The 14,617-nt window shown below is 41.0% G+C and overlaps 1 protein-coding gene across 18 annotated transcripts in view; it reads right to left on the minus strand.

The window, feature by feature from the left end:
• The window catches only part of TANC2 (tetratricopeptide repeat, ankyrin repeat and coiled-coil containing 2), a 288,324-nt gene that overhangs the window by 106,437 nt on the left and 167,270 nt on the right, over window positions 1-14,617 (minus strand). For all 18 annotated transcript variants that reach the window (XM_069786690.1, XM_069786691.1, XM_069786705.1 and 15 more), the window contains one exon: window positions 4,200-4,348. In XM_069786690.1, coding sequence (XP_069642791.1) covers window positions 4,200-4,348 — 149 coding nt within the window. The remainder of the gene's footprint in view (window positions 1-4,199; window positions 4,349-14,617) is intronic.

The following is a 14,617-nucleotide window of genomic DNA, read 5'->3' on the forward strand; positions in this document are numbered from 1 at the left end:
CTCTTTTTTTTCCCCAGTAGCCTTCTAGGAATTGCAGGCAAGTTGACTGCTCTATAAATTCTGGCTCCCCGTATATTCTGGTTTCACACATTTGTTACATCACCTCTCATGCGGCTTCTCTCTCAAAGAACCTTTTTCATCTTCTCATACTGCAATGTTTTCAGATGTCCAAATACTGTACTGATTTTTGTAAATGTTTTTAATTTTGCAAAATTATTTCTAACTCATTAATTCTAGTGGCCAAATTAAAAACTATTTGTGTGCCAGTATTCAATGAAAATATTCCATTATTTTTTCCTCTTAAAATTGCTGGGGTTTATTATTATTACTCTTAACATAACCTAACACAGGGCTCTTTTTGCATTGCTGCTATATATCAAGCAGATGTTTTCACTGAGCCACCCACTACAGTGGGGCTCTCTTCTGATTTATCACAGACTCCATCAGTACACCTGAGCTGTTAAATTGGCTTTTTCCAATATTCATTTTCTTAAACCCACTGACAGTACAACGAACTGCACCAAGTTTAAGGTAATATAACTTTTGAGGTTTGGACAAAGAAGGCCAAGGGCATCCTGGGCTGCATTAGGAAGAGCGATGCCAGCGGGTGAAGGAGGTGATGCTTCTCCTCTGCTAAGCTCTGGTGGGAGCACACCTGGAGCACAGACGAGGACACTGGAGGGAGTCCAGCTAAGGACCACGGAGATGACTGAAGGACTGGAGCATCTGACATAGGAGATACGGAGATATTCAAAACCCAACCGGAGATGGTCCTGGGCAACCTGCTCTGAGCTGACCCTGCTTCGAGCAGGCGGGTTAGATTAAACAATCTCCAGAGATGCCTTCCAACCTCATACTGCAGCATCTAAAAATTTAATCAGCTCACATGTGGGATCTTTCAGAATGCAAAGCATTATTACTATTATAAATTCTTTACGGTGAGGTTTTTCTAGGTCCTTGTTTCAACTGTTATTTTAAACAAATCCCTGCTGAAATCTCAGTACTAACAAAATAACATCCACTAACCTTAAAACACACAAAAAAATTACACTTTAAAGCAAATTAAAATTCAGTGCAAGAATCATACACTCATCTTCCTTCCAGCTGATAACACTATTGTTTCATAAAATGCCAAAAGTGATATTCTTGTAAGTTCTTTTATTTGTAGTGTTATCAATGCAGCTCCTTAAGAACAAGCTACTTGCAACTGGAAATTACTAAATAACATGGTATATCACTTGGCATTGATTGACATGTTTTATTTTTGTATTGATATAGAAAAATGTTCCTCCGTGCAAGTTTTAAATATAAATTTCCATTAACAGAACATTCTGTATTATTATTGCTGCTGTTTCATCTGTCACATTTTCACTAAGCTTTGAAAAATTACACTGTTCTGTCATAGTCTCATTGTCCTTTGTGCTTCTCTGGCAGCCAGTGCAGTTAAAAAATAGTTTCCCAAAAAGTAGGAGAAAGAGGATTTATTCTTCAGCGTTTGTGATGTCTCATTAAGGAAACCATGATTAAGAAAGAGACAGCACATAAAACATGCAATTTCATAGCAATCTGGATTAGAGAATACATCCTTTGACATATTCAAAATAAGGCAATTGAATGAAAATGCAGTGTGCCGATTTACAGATTGGGGCAGTTTTAGTGAAAACACCTCTATGCCTTATCTTCACTTTAGCTCAAGCATTGGCGAGATTGCAAATAATTATTTTCTCGCTTGAGAAGGCAAAGCATGGTTAGAATAACAAGCAGCAGCCTAGTCCCAGCTTTTGATACAAAGAACGTTTTCTTTGCCCAGGCCGTGTAAATTAACGCATTAAAACCTAGAAAATCGTTCTCATTTTTAAATTCAAGTGCAAACTAGTAGTCAAAGTCTCAATCAGATTTTAATTAATCAATGATTAATGGAAGAATTAATCTTTGCAAATCCCACAAATGTCTCTCTGCATGATTTTCAACACTACTTTAAGTAGGATAGCTGAAGAAATTCAATTTGGGAAGGAGAGTTAGAGAGGTTTTTAGAAGATTTCCTGCAATTCAGAAGCAACTTTAGCTTGGACAGGATTTGTGCATGGCTCCGGTCCTGAGACAGCCAGATAGCAAAAGTCAGAGAAGGGCACGAAGACTGTTAGATGGCTGGAGCTTATGATGTGGAAGGAGAAGCTGACGGAGAGGGTTCCTTCAGCCTGGAGAAGAGACAGCTAAACTGCACCTCGGGATAGCTGCAGCCTTCCGCTGTCTGCAGGGGATTGTAGAGAAGACACAACCGTGCTCTTCTCAAAAGTGCAAAGGGAAAGGCCAAGACACTACAGTCACAGGTTGTATCAAGGAAATTTTCTGTCAGGTAAAAGAAAGAAGTCCCTCACTACGGGAGTTGTGAAGCCCCGAACAGGCTGCCCAGAGAGACTGTTGATTCTCCATCCGTGGAGATCTTCAAAACTCGCCTGGACGAGCCCTGAGCAACATGGTCCAACTTTGAAGCTAGCCCCGCTAGATGAGATGACCTCCAGAGGTCATTGCCAACCTCGAGTATGCTGCAATTCTAGGCAAGTGCTGACAGCAGGAGATGCTCACAAAGAAAGAAAAAAAAATTAACTTGGTAATTGAGGAATCAGCCTCTCTTTATCTTCACCAGCACATGAATAGCATTCAAAGGCCCCGTCAAACTTTTTAATGCAAAAATTAGCACACAGCCCAAGATATCAATCTATTTTAGAGGACAACTCTCTGCTGTTTCTCTTTAGATTTTTCTTTTATTTATTCTCCAAAGACATCTTCTGCTTTAGAGAAAAGACGGGATTTTAATTTTTGTCAAAAGGCAACAACAAAAGGAACCATTTATAGTAGAAAGCTCTGCTTGGCTTTGAAGTATTCAATTCAAATAGGTGCCTGTTAAAAGTACATTTTCTAGCACAATGTATAGTAAAGTACGTTTCAAATCCACCACAACTTGCATAAAATATTGAATGAAAGCGTTAAAAGCTTAATGAATGTGTTAAAGGCAAAAACTTTACAAAAACACATTGCCTGGCTCTCAAGCATATTTTAGCCCATGCAGATGATAAAAAAACCTTTTGGTTCAGTCTACAGTGCGGGACTGACAGAGCCCGGGACGCTGCCCTCCTCCCTGCTCTCCCTGCTTTGGGCTAGGAGGGGTCCTGGGCTTCGTGGAGCAACTTGTCTCCGAGTTTCCTTCCAAGTGGAACAGGTTGGGAGAAAGATTCACATATGCCACCGGGGCCACGATGGGCATTCAGCTCGAATGTACAGAAACCATCTTCTTGGCTGCCAGTTTTCATTGACTTTTTTTTTTTTTTTTAAGAAATTCAGGACCTTAAGTCAGGTCCTCTGAATAGTGCCTATGTTAAATATCTAAGTGACTTCTGGAGAGTCATGCAACGACCTTGTTAAAAGGAGAGAGAATTAGAACTGGGCTTCCGAGTTTCATGCTCTTCTGCTACTTACTGGACTATCCGTCTGCCCATTAAAAAAAAAACCAACAAAACTGTTTCCTAGTTTCATTCTCATCTCACCAACACTGCTGGGAGTGGGTGTATTGTCCAGGCTTGAGGAGGAGGAAGAAACTCAGGCAGTTTCCACAAAACCTACATTGTAGCCCTGAGCTTTTTGCTATTTTGCTTTTCAGCCAGCCAGAGGGGATGTAACAAACTCCATCACGATGAAGATTCTATGATTTGCTTTCTGTACCTGTTTTCAAGCATGAAATCACCTTGTTCAGCAAACGTGAGCAAAAACTGTGACTATCTGTAAAATCAGGTTATTACTACTTACCTCTCCTTCCTGGAGAAACTGTGAGCCTTTATGTAACATTGCTAAAGTACCTTTGAAATATGGCATGTAAGATGCCATGGAAGTACAGATTATTTTGGTCACTATAATCTGATTAGAAATGCTACCCACTCCTACAACATTTGCAAAAACAGAAAAACAACAGAAGCCGTTTCACATGGTAGCAGCTGATCCCCGAAACACGTACTGCTGCACTGTAATGATGATTCACCATTTAACGAGGAGATACAACCTTTTACCTCATAACAATTATTTCACCATTATGAGACACTCAGCTGCCATATAATTAGAAAATAACCACTCTCTCACATGCTGTATTTGGATCCTAACCCGTGCAGTTACTGCTGTACAAGCGGGAAGGATTGGAGGGGTCGTACCTGGTTCTCATCCTGCACCTCCATGCTGTACTGGGGCCCTGGCTGTACCTCCGTGACTTTCTCTCCGAGGAGGAAGCCCAGGCGAGTCATGAGTGTATTTGCTGCCTCATCTACGGATGGAGGGGGTCCCAGCTCCTGCTCAGTATCACCTAAACAGGAAGAAAAACAGATTCAGACAGGAATTGTTTACCTTGGATACTGCTCAGTGTTTTTCCAGCAAAACACCGCTAACTTCTCATGCTGCAACGTCAGTATCCGGGTTTTCAGGTTATTCACGTTAGTCAGGTCTGTTTTAACATTATATGCTGGTCATTAATTTTAAGTTATGCATTGCTCCAGCTGTCAATACATGTTTCTTCTAACATTAGCTGTTATTTCTCCTCTCGTTGCTCATTATATTCTCAGCACCTCCCATGGAAGCAAACACAGCCACCTTGCTTTCCCCGCACCAGAAGTACCAAAGCCAACGGGGAACGAGATTTCCTGGACCAGCGATGGAGAAGGGGGAGCCTTCTCTCTCCTCTCTCACGTAGAAACTACCTCCAAGCGACTCACAGAGAAACCAAGGCTACACTTGCCATTTTGAAAGCACTCCACGAGATGTAGAGCAGCCAACCTGCGTTCCCAAGCGTTAAGGGCAAAGAACAGGACAGAAAACCCGCGTGCGTCTTCCGCTGTCATCTGCTGTTTCTGACACGCTCACGGTTACGTCGAAAGCACTGCTCTCCAGACACCAAACCTCCTTCTGCGGTCACAGTATAGGCCACGATACAAAGCAACGTCCACCTGCCAATTCCCGCCAAGCCTATAAAATAGGCCAAAACCAACACTCCAGATAATTTTTCCTGATTTTTTTTCTGCCACCTCCAGGAAGAGCAGCACGGACAAGCTTCTGGCTAGCAATGCACACTGGGAAAAAGGCCAGGCACGTATATTAGCATTTCTGTATCTTTTTAATTTTACAACAAAAATTTGTGGAGGTTTTTGACTTGTAGTATCACAAAGGTAAGTTGGGTTCTGAAAGTTAAGTTCTCTCTTGCTCACACAAGCAGCAGTATTAAAGCTTGAAGGTCAAGTTCTTTCCACATTACACTGAAGCAATACTGTGTTTAGTGCAGTTGTAGGAGACTAATTAGGATCTGCAATTAGTCTACAGTTAATTATTCATCTGATAATGTACAATTTGGAGAAGAGCCCATCTCCATTTCCCAGCTCCATCCTGGCTCAAGGGTGCACCAGCACTCAGCCTGAAGCTACAGTAAAAAGATGTTACTTTAAATATTACTTTTTGATAAGTGTAACTGAAAACCACAAATCAGAGAACCTGGGATATGTACGAGACCTCAAAAAATTTAAGCCAGCTGCTTCCAGAAATTCCCATTTAATGTACATCTCACAGAAGCTTAGAGCAATTTTTCGGTGTCTCACCTGCACTACTGCAAATTAAAAACCCTGGAGCATCTCACATGCAACCGCATCTGCATTCATAAGCACCGTCAACTTTGGGAAATGAGTATCTGGAGCAGTCCGCACACAGTGACTTCGCTGTTATGAAAATGGATTATATACTATGATAATAGAAGCTGTCTTTGAGTTATTGAATCCCTATTGTACTGCTTTAAACAACACTGACGTGAATGGGATAGATTTAAAGAGAGAGACAAATTTAGATGGATGGCCCAATTTTCTGAACTGCTGACCACCCACATTCAATCTGTGGGCATTTACTATCTCTGGGAGTCAAATCCAGAAGAGATACATTTACGTAAAATGAAAATTAGAGAGACTTATTTCCAAGGTTATTTTTTTCTTTAAAAAAGCAGACTTTTAGAATTTATCCTAGATACCTGTATCTAGGATATGGCTCCGTTCATAATTATTAGAAGTTTATTATGCATTCCGCATTCTGTCTTCAGAACGCGTGACATTAATAATACTCTTACACATCTCGGCAGAAAGGCAAAGCTGGATCTCTCTGCATTGCCCACCCAGGGTTGGATTTAGGGAGAGTGCCCAGACTATGCTGGGGCAGGCTGCAGGGCGCTGGGCAGAGCAAGTTTCCTTCGGCTCAGTGTTAAGAACCGCTCCCAAACCGAACTGAACAACTTGCTCCTTGGAGGCTGGATTTAACCTTGTCCTTAGACCTCCCCTCTTTATACTACCCCTAAAATATCTCTAAGGGGCACAAAGCCCTTTTCACCTGTAAAGCAAAGAAAATGACGAGCTTATCCCAGGTCGCTCCTTAACAACATAGAAGATACAGAGGATAATAATTGTCTGCCTCGCTAACAGCCCTAATTCACCTGGTTATGGCACAAGGTATCAACAGCTGTAACTGAAGCAGCTGAGCTCCGAGAGCATCACATTTAGTGTAGAACTATCAATTATTTTGTTATAACATGGCTTACAAAGTACAGATAATTTGAACTTAAGCAAAGCACTACCGTACTGGATTATTCCCTCTTTTGGTTTTAGGTCTTTAAAAATAAGTGCAGTCATTTAATTGAGTGTCAAAGAGACGTAACAGCTCCAAAATGCCTGTGAATGGGTATTACAGAAAGAAGCTGTAACATGCCTTTCAAGGTTGACAGTAAGACCTAATACTCTCTTTCTAAGTTCAGTGAAAGGGCATAACTGTTTTTTTTTCTCCCTTGCCACGTGTGCTATGCAGTTGATGCTGCAGCCAAATTTTACACACACTTCAGCACACTCGGTTCCCCCAGCCTCACCAGTGAAATTTGAGTGCACAGTTGATAACAGAACTGGCCTGAGATATTTTTAGGTATTCTGACACTACTGCTATAACGAACTACAGCAGCTCAAACACACATACTACAGTCAACTCAAATAAGCAACCTCTAGTATATCAATAAACTGTAACAAACTGCCCAGCTAGGCACATGCAAACCTGAAGTCAATCAGCGGACTGGAGAGATCCCAACGCGGTTTGCGGTCTGAAGCTGCCGCACTTGCTAGATCAGCTCATATGCTTCTGCATAAACATTCAGTAATATTAAAAGCCGTATCAAAATGCTCAGTGCCAGGAATTTTAAACAAGAATAAAAAAAAACTTAACTCCCCGACTCATCGCATGTGATGAGTATTTCAAGGAGTTCTAGAGACTGTGTAACTTCATGTTCCTTTATGTTCAGCAGAAAGCTTGTATTTTTATCTATAGGCACATAAAACAAGAGCAGGGAAAGGGTTCTCGCGAGCTGGCGCGCTGCTGGGCTGGGTAGATAAACCATACCTACCCACCCACCCCCCCCCTCAGGTCTCCTCCTAGTTTCCCAGTGGCCATCAGCCACGTAACTTGTACTCACATGCCAGCTGAGATCTTTAGTTAGCTAGTTCAGTTGTTTATGTCTTGTTTGGTTTTAAGTGAGAGCTTTTTAATGATAAGCTCCGTTGCAGTGACATGGCCATGGAAGGAAGACCAGACCCACCGCAGCGTGACCCAGCCTGTCCGGCACTGATGGGATACCCCAACAGAGCACAGACTCACCTCTCCTATATTCAGCTTTAGCCAGAGATGAAATTACTTCTGATTACATTGTCTTTGCACATACTGTGGCATTTACTGATCCCCACATGATAAATGCGTTTTCTGAATCTTAGAAAAAATGACTTCCAAAGAATTTAATAGAGAAACTTTTCCCCACTTGGAATTTGTTGTGTTTAATTTCAAGGCAAGTGCTCCAAACCTGGAGTCAGCATTTCAGGTACTGAAGTCCGAGTCAAAACCAAAAGAGATTTACTAGATGTTTGCCACTAGTCCAAGGACTTTCTTCACAGACATAGCCCGCAGACTACAAACACATTGCAGTGAATTGCTTACTTCTAATAACATAAATAAAAATCCATGAACAGCTCCAAGAAAGATTAGTCTCAAAAGTTGTAGCCTGGTTGGAAGGAGAGGTAATTTGTCCAAGCAGTACACAGATTTTTTTTTTTTTTCTGTAAGAAAAATGTAAGCAATGAGCCTTACTTTGCACTGCAAAAACAAATGAACTTGAAAATAAGACATTCAGATTCTTTTGTAGTGAGCTATACAAAAATTAAAGGTATCTTCTAAAAAGTGAAAGAAAAAGAATAATATTCAAAAGCCTGCATGAAATATGCAATCGAATTTTAGGTAGAGTCACCAAAAAGCTATACTAAAGGATACTTCTTTCTTTGAATCCTTAATCTTCAGATGAGACAGGTAACTGCAGCATTATATGACAGAAATAAATAAAAGCTCCTACAGAGATGTGAAACAGGTTGTCCTTTCAGATTAAAATACTACAGGTTTTTAGGCTATCTGGCATTTTTATCTATCAGAGCAGAAGAATGCTGGGAACAGTAAATCAGAGCCTGCAGTCTTAACTCTGCTGCATGCACAGAGCAATCCAGAAGCAGAACAAACAGAAGCAAAAATCAGCAGGGCCAAGAGCTTCCCATTCCCCAGCATGGAGCCACAGGGAAGAAAGGAAATCCCAAACCAGCACCGGCCACTCAGACTTCTGTACCTGTACCCACTGCTCCTTTATGAGAAGTCCAATCTTCACGGTAATGGGGAAAAAAAAAAAAAAAATCATCCAACATAAATGTGACTTAATTACTCTGAAACTAGAAGACAAAGTAAAAGAAACAAGAAAACGAGAATATGTGATTTCTCCATCTCTAGTCCTTGAGGAGCACGCTATGATTTTTTTTTTTACTTATTTATTTTGCTTCTGGATTGAATTATACTGGAATATATGCCACAAGAGGATTGGATGGACAGGGAGACAAACGGAAGGTTAATTCGATCAGGGGTTTGGAAAGCTAGGAGGTCATTTTGCTAAGGAGAGCTTGTGTTGCCAAAGGCAGGGTGGTCTGTGGGACAGAAAAGCCTGTTGAGGCAGAGGCTGAAGTGCTGGGTTAGGAGATCGATCGATCGATCAATCGACTGGGAGGAGGGAGCGGGGCAGAGCGGGGATTGATCGGCAGCTGAGCAATAAGGTCACCGGGGCTCCGTGGGGGATGAAGGGGAGAGAAGCGGAGGGTGCAGGAGAAGACCGAGCATTTCCCTGCCACAAACCTGCCAGAGAGCTCTTCACCCATTTGATAGCACAAGAACAATTTTCGAACATTACACCTAAGTAATTAGTAATAATAAATAATTAAATCCAGCACTCAATGAGTTAGAAGCTTCAAAAAGTGTGTAGGTACATAAGGCACACGCATACAGATTTTTTCTTTTTTTTTTTTAATAATTTAGCTTCCAGAGTTGCACCAGATCACAGCAGTGCACACCTCCGCACTTTCCAGCTACTTTTGCCATCTTTTTAAGATGACAATTTTTTTTTACTGAACTGCAAAAATGCAAATTAGAAACATTATAACCTGAGCTTGTCAAGCAATCTAATAACCTCTAATCCTTCCTCCCTTCAAAAAATTCAACCCACTTTAAATACGTCAGAAGGCCTCTGCAATTCACCCTGGAATTTACCTGATTTAGGCCCTTTAGGAGCAATTTGATGGATCCTGGCAGCTCTCAGATATCTTACACCCTTAGTATTTTTGAAGGGTCAATTCTAGCACCTCTGTTAATGTCATATGCAGGAGGGTGGTCTCTTGGTTGCATGAGAAAAATCATACCTACCAAAATCAGCAGCTTTCACCGTATTCCAGAGAAGGGTGCAAAGACAGATCACTGAGCTCGGAGCCATTCCCCAGCCTCCCCCAGGGACAAGCACGGCCCAAACCTTACAACAACTGCTCCCACGCTGAAATTTTCTCTTAGAAGTGGTCCTGCTGCTAACCAGACCAGAAATGACCTGGGGAAGCCTTTCTGGGAAAAGCGGTGGGCTGGGGGGGTGGTTTGGTTTGGTTGTGGGTTTGTTGGGTTGGTGGGGTTTTTCTCCCCAGGGGGAGTTCATAAGTGCTCATAAATGTTCACAGCATTTCCTTGAGAATCAAATATATCATTTTATAAGCACAGTTATTAGGTTTGCTCTTTTCAAGAAAGCATTCAAAGCGTACAATGTTTTTGAACATTATCATTTTAAAATACTGTTTCTATTCCGTCCTTTCAGTTCCTATAATGAAATCTGCCACGTATTTCAGCTGCAATTGCTTACACACAAATGAAATTTCTTTATGATTTATTTTGTAATTCTGTGACTTGTTTGATAGCTACCATTGTCTAATCTTTCAGATAAATGATGTAGGGTAGCGCCCCTGGGAGACACTAACAATGCGTCTTTACTCCAGAGAATATTTTTGGTTTAATGGTTATACTTTTACTTCCAAAACCAGACTCCAAATATAATTTAAGTTACATCTGAAATCTATTTCAGTGAGTGTCTAACAAGAAGAACTGGGTAACAGTTAACTCAGTGGCACCCATCACAGAATTTACCTGAATATGAAACTGATTTGTCTTAAAAATCAAAAATTCTTGTATTAGCAAAGAAAAAAACAGCATAGTTACATGCAGAGAGTGAGCACCTGTGGAATGCCAGAAATAAATGATACCATTTACAATTTTGATCTTCAATTACATAACTGTAGAGTTTTATCTAACAACTTCCCTCTCTCCATGTGCCCTGAATCTGTCCCGTTATAATGTACATCTGCTTTAAATTATTCTGGATACACTTGAGCTATATTTGGAAAACGCCCTTGACCATTTCTGCATATCCCCCTAATCTCAGAATTAATGGAAGGTTTTTTCATTTGTCTTGTTTACATCAAGAAGACCTTTTTTTTCATTTAACCAGTAAGAGATGAAGGCTACCCCATACACATTGCTTTAAATGTCTATTTTTGTACTGCTGCTCTTCAGATACTTAATAGTTCTGCGAGAGGAATGGAAAACAGTCCCCACCAACTTCAATTACACCACAGACAAGTGGCAAAGGAAATATATTCTCCTTGTTTACTGATACCAAGGCCCTCTAGCTAGCCAAAAAAATAACACTGAACTATGAAGGTGTTCAGATTGCGGCTCCGACTCAATCTGTGCCCACTGTGTACTGCTCCAGCTCTGCTGGCTTTAGTCGCTGTTCCTGCTCTATCCAACAATTTCTGTAAGAAACTGCAAAAATTCCCATCATTAATTCCACTAAGTCAGTCTCTTGCACGAGTTTCACAGACATTTCGTCTAAGAAGAAATTCAAACAAAAGAAATTCTCCTCTGCACTGCACATAAATACTGCTTCCTAACCAGTCCTTCCCCCTGCCTTTGCCAGTGATGTCCTCTGATATTCCTTCAAGTAGACTGTCAGAAAGACAGTTATTTTTAATCAGAAACCATACTGAGCCAGAGATAGGCAGTAAATGTAATTTCAACGCTATCATAAAATCTAATTCAACGCATTTCATGTTCTAGATTTAAAAAAAACCAACCACTCTGCATGCACATTTGGGGATGAATTTTCCTGGATTTCAGCTCCCATTTAAGTACCAAAGAAAAGGGAATGGGGGAAATGAGAGACATTCAGTGCACTGATCACTGAACATATATATATATAAAAAAAAAGAAAAAGGCCACAATTATCATAAATATGAGCCTGGGTATGCGGAACACTTCCTAAAAGCAGGATTACACTTAGACCCCTGAAAAGGTTCCTGAGCTCTTTAACATATCAAGGACAACATGACCAAGGCTGCAAGGCCCCCAGTGATGGAAAGCAGGGATGCAATTATTTCTTTCTTTACAGTTTTGGCATTTTATCTCTAAACCATCACCTGATCATAAAAATAGGTCTGTGCTCCTGGCTCTAAACATACAACCTCTCAGCAAACACTGACTGGTCAAAGGCCTTGACTCTTAAATAAAGTTGTTTGGTATTTATTTTTTAGCTCTTTGAACTGACCTTTTATTCCAGACAGGTTTGAGGATGGTATCTTACCAGTGTTTTTTTAATATGATTCACAACCAAAAAAGAACAAATACTCCCTTCAAATACTGTTTGTTTGCTAAAATCTGTGCAAAATACTGTTTAAGTATTCATTTTGCTGTATTAGGCATGTCGCATAGCATCCACCCAAACCATTTTTTTCAATAGTAATAAAAACTAGCAATAGTTTTTCAAGACCTCTCACATTCCCTCCTCTTACCATTTTTCACATCATAAACCTGATACCAATCTCACAAACACACGTTACGCATCAGGACTCTTACGAACCGCGATGAAAATGAAAAGCAGCAGCTGGCTTATCTCTACTATGAGGCAACTTTAGTACCAAGTTTTACTTTTGTGATGGTGTACAATTAAGCTCACGGTGCAAACGCAGTCAACCAGACGGTGGCACAGCTTCAACAGAAGCTTGGAAAAACTCTCTCCTCCTGACCGTTTTGGGACGATGCTAGCTGCAGTGGGAATTGCGCGAAGCGTGCAGCCCCCCGCAGAGGGGGTGTCCAACCGAACCTGCCCCGCGGGCAGCCTGCTCCCTCCTCACTCGTGGTCAAGCCAACCCTGCTCAACCAACAGTGGCAAAAATAAAGTTGCAGGAAACCTTCAGAAATATATAAATATATATGTATGTATGTATGTATGTAACGTTTCCATCATTGTACAAAATCAATTTAGGTTTTCATCTGCAAAGACCATACTCATTTCCATCCTCAGCAGTTACAACAGTGGCAGAGGCTGCTGTGAATCCTTTTATCATACCCCCAAGGTAGTATCCAGCCACAATTTCAGCATTTGAGCTTCCTGGGACGAAAAATATGCAGAAGGGGATTTTTTACAAATTTTTACAAATACCTTTTCTTCTCCCAAGATAGCTTTGCCAGGTCAAAACACAACTAGCTTATAACGAGATATAACTGTAGTAAGGCATATGATGACACTTTAGCCTTTAACCACTGTTAAATGGGAGGTTGTGGGCTTAACAGAGCAAGAAGAGACCACGACAGTGTAAAAGCCTTGTCTTTCCTATACATGATATATTAGCACATTCCAAGAATAAACTTTATTAAAAGGAAATCAGACTAAATCATGACCTTTGCATATACAATGCTGACAACAATCTCTAAAGCCTACTGCCATTATACACCTAAACAAGATTTCAAAAGTACTGTCCAGATATAAAAACTACTACATAGTTGTAATAAGCTACTGCTACCACTTACTAGAATATCAAGCATAAAAACATTATTGGTTGATTCTTACTTTATATGTCATAAATTAATTCATATATATAAAAAAATCCCACAAAGCTGAAACACGGTATGTTCACACCATCAGAAGTTGAAGGACTGGGCATGCTGTTATGTGGTACAACTGCAAACTGAAATATTCTTGGGTAATCCAGTAGTGGGCTAAGATGCAGTAACTCCATTGCTTCCAGTACTCACACAGACTTTTGTAAAACTGCTATAGGCAATTCTAGTAGCCACCATAAATGCAACAGAGTATTTCCCATGCTTTTCAGTACTGTTTTCAAACAGAGCCGACGTCTAGGGCTGTTGCTAACTAGCATCCCTCCGACGCTTAGAGGGGGAAAACCCTACTATCAATTTGGATGAAATCCATTTAAAACTTCTTGTTTCTCTAAAGCGTAAACCGTATTAATGAAAATCTTCCGCCACTCAAAAATAAAATCAACCACACTGTCCTCACAGTGTGTTTAAGTTACACAGCATACGATCTGCAACTTCACCCATATAGTTTGGGTGGAAATACAACACTGAAGTTACCGAAGGGGGGCAGGCACAGGTGACAGCCATGCAGGTAACCACAAACATCATCACATCTCCTCTTGCCAGGCAAGCAAAACAGATGCCAAGAAGAGACGGGAATACAGCAGGGAGCCCAGGAACGCCACGGTGCCCAACATGCTTCTCCAGGCAGGCTCTGCTCGCAGCCAGCAGGGAAGAGCAGCACAAGAGACTTGGTCCAGATGCCAACACATCTGGGACAATGTGGGTGGTGGGACAGTGCTTCTGCAGAGGGATGGGGACTCCCCACGGGAACATACAGAAGAGCCATCGGGGACTCGACTCAGAGAAAACTGAAGACAGCAAGTAGAGGAGTCTGAGAGGAAGGCTGCTACAGTCTCAGACCAAACACAACAATTTTGGACCCCGTAGTAAGTTACAGACCGCTGGAGGAATTTGAAGATACAGTGGTATAATCAATGCTTCCCCGCAAGGCTGTACTTTCAAACTGGCAGCTGGCCAAAATTTTCATGTTTGGATTCAAAGCAATTATTTTTCAAGTGATTAGGAGTCAAATAATTAGTGACATAAAATGTCAAAAATTCTGCTTAATAAAGCAGACAATCTACTGTGGTGCAGGAGGTTATGAGCAAATTGATCTCCTTTCTTCAGTGTACAAGTGCAGCTGTGCTGCCCAAGAGAAAAGGAACAGACAGGATGGGGGGAATATGATGATCAAAACAAATTACAGCAAGGGGAACAATATTCATGCTGGATAAGA

Source organism: Haliaeetus albicilla, chromosome 7, assembly GCF_947461875.1.
Source record: "Haliaeetus albicilla chromosome 7, bHalAlb1.1, whole genome shotgun sequence".
Classification (NCBI taxonomy): domain Eukaryota; kingdom Metazoa; phylum Chordata; class Aves; order Accipitriformes; family Accipitridae; genus Haliaeetus; species Haliaeetus albicilla.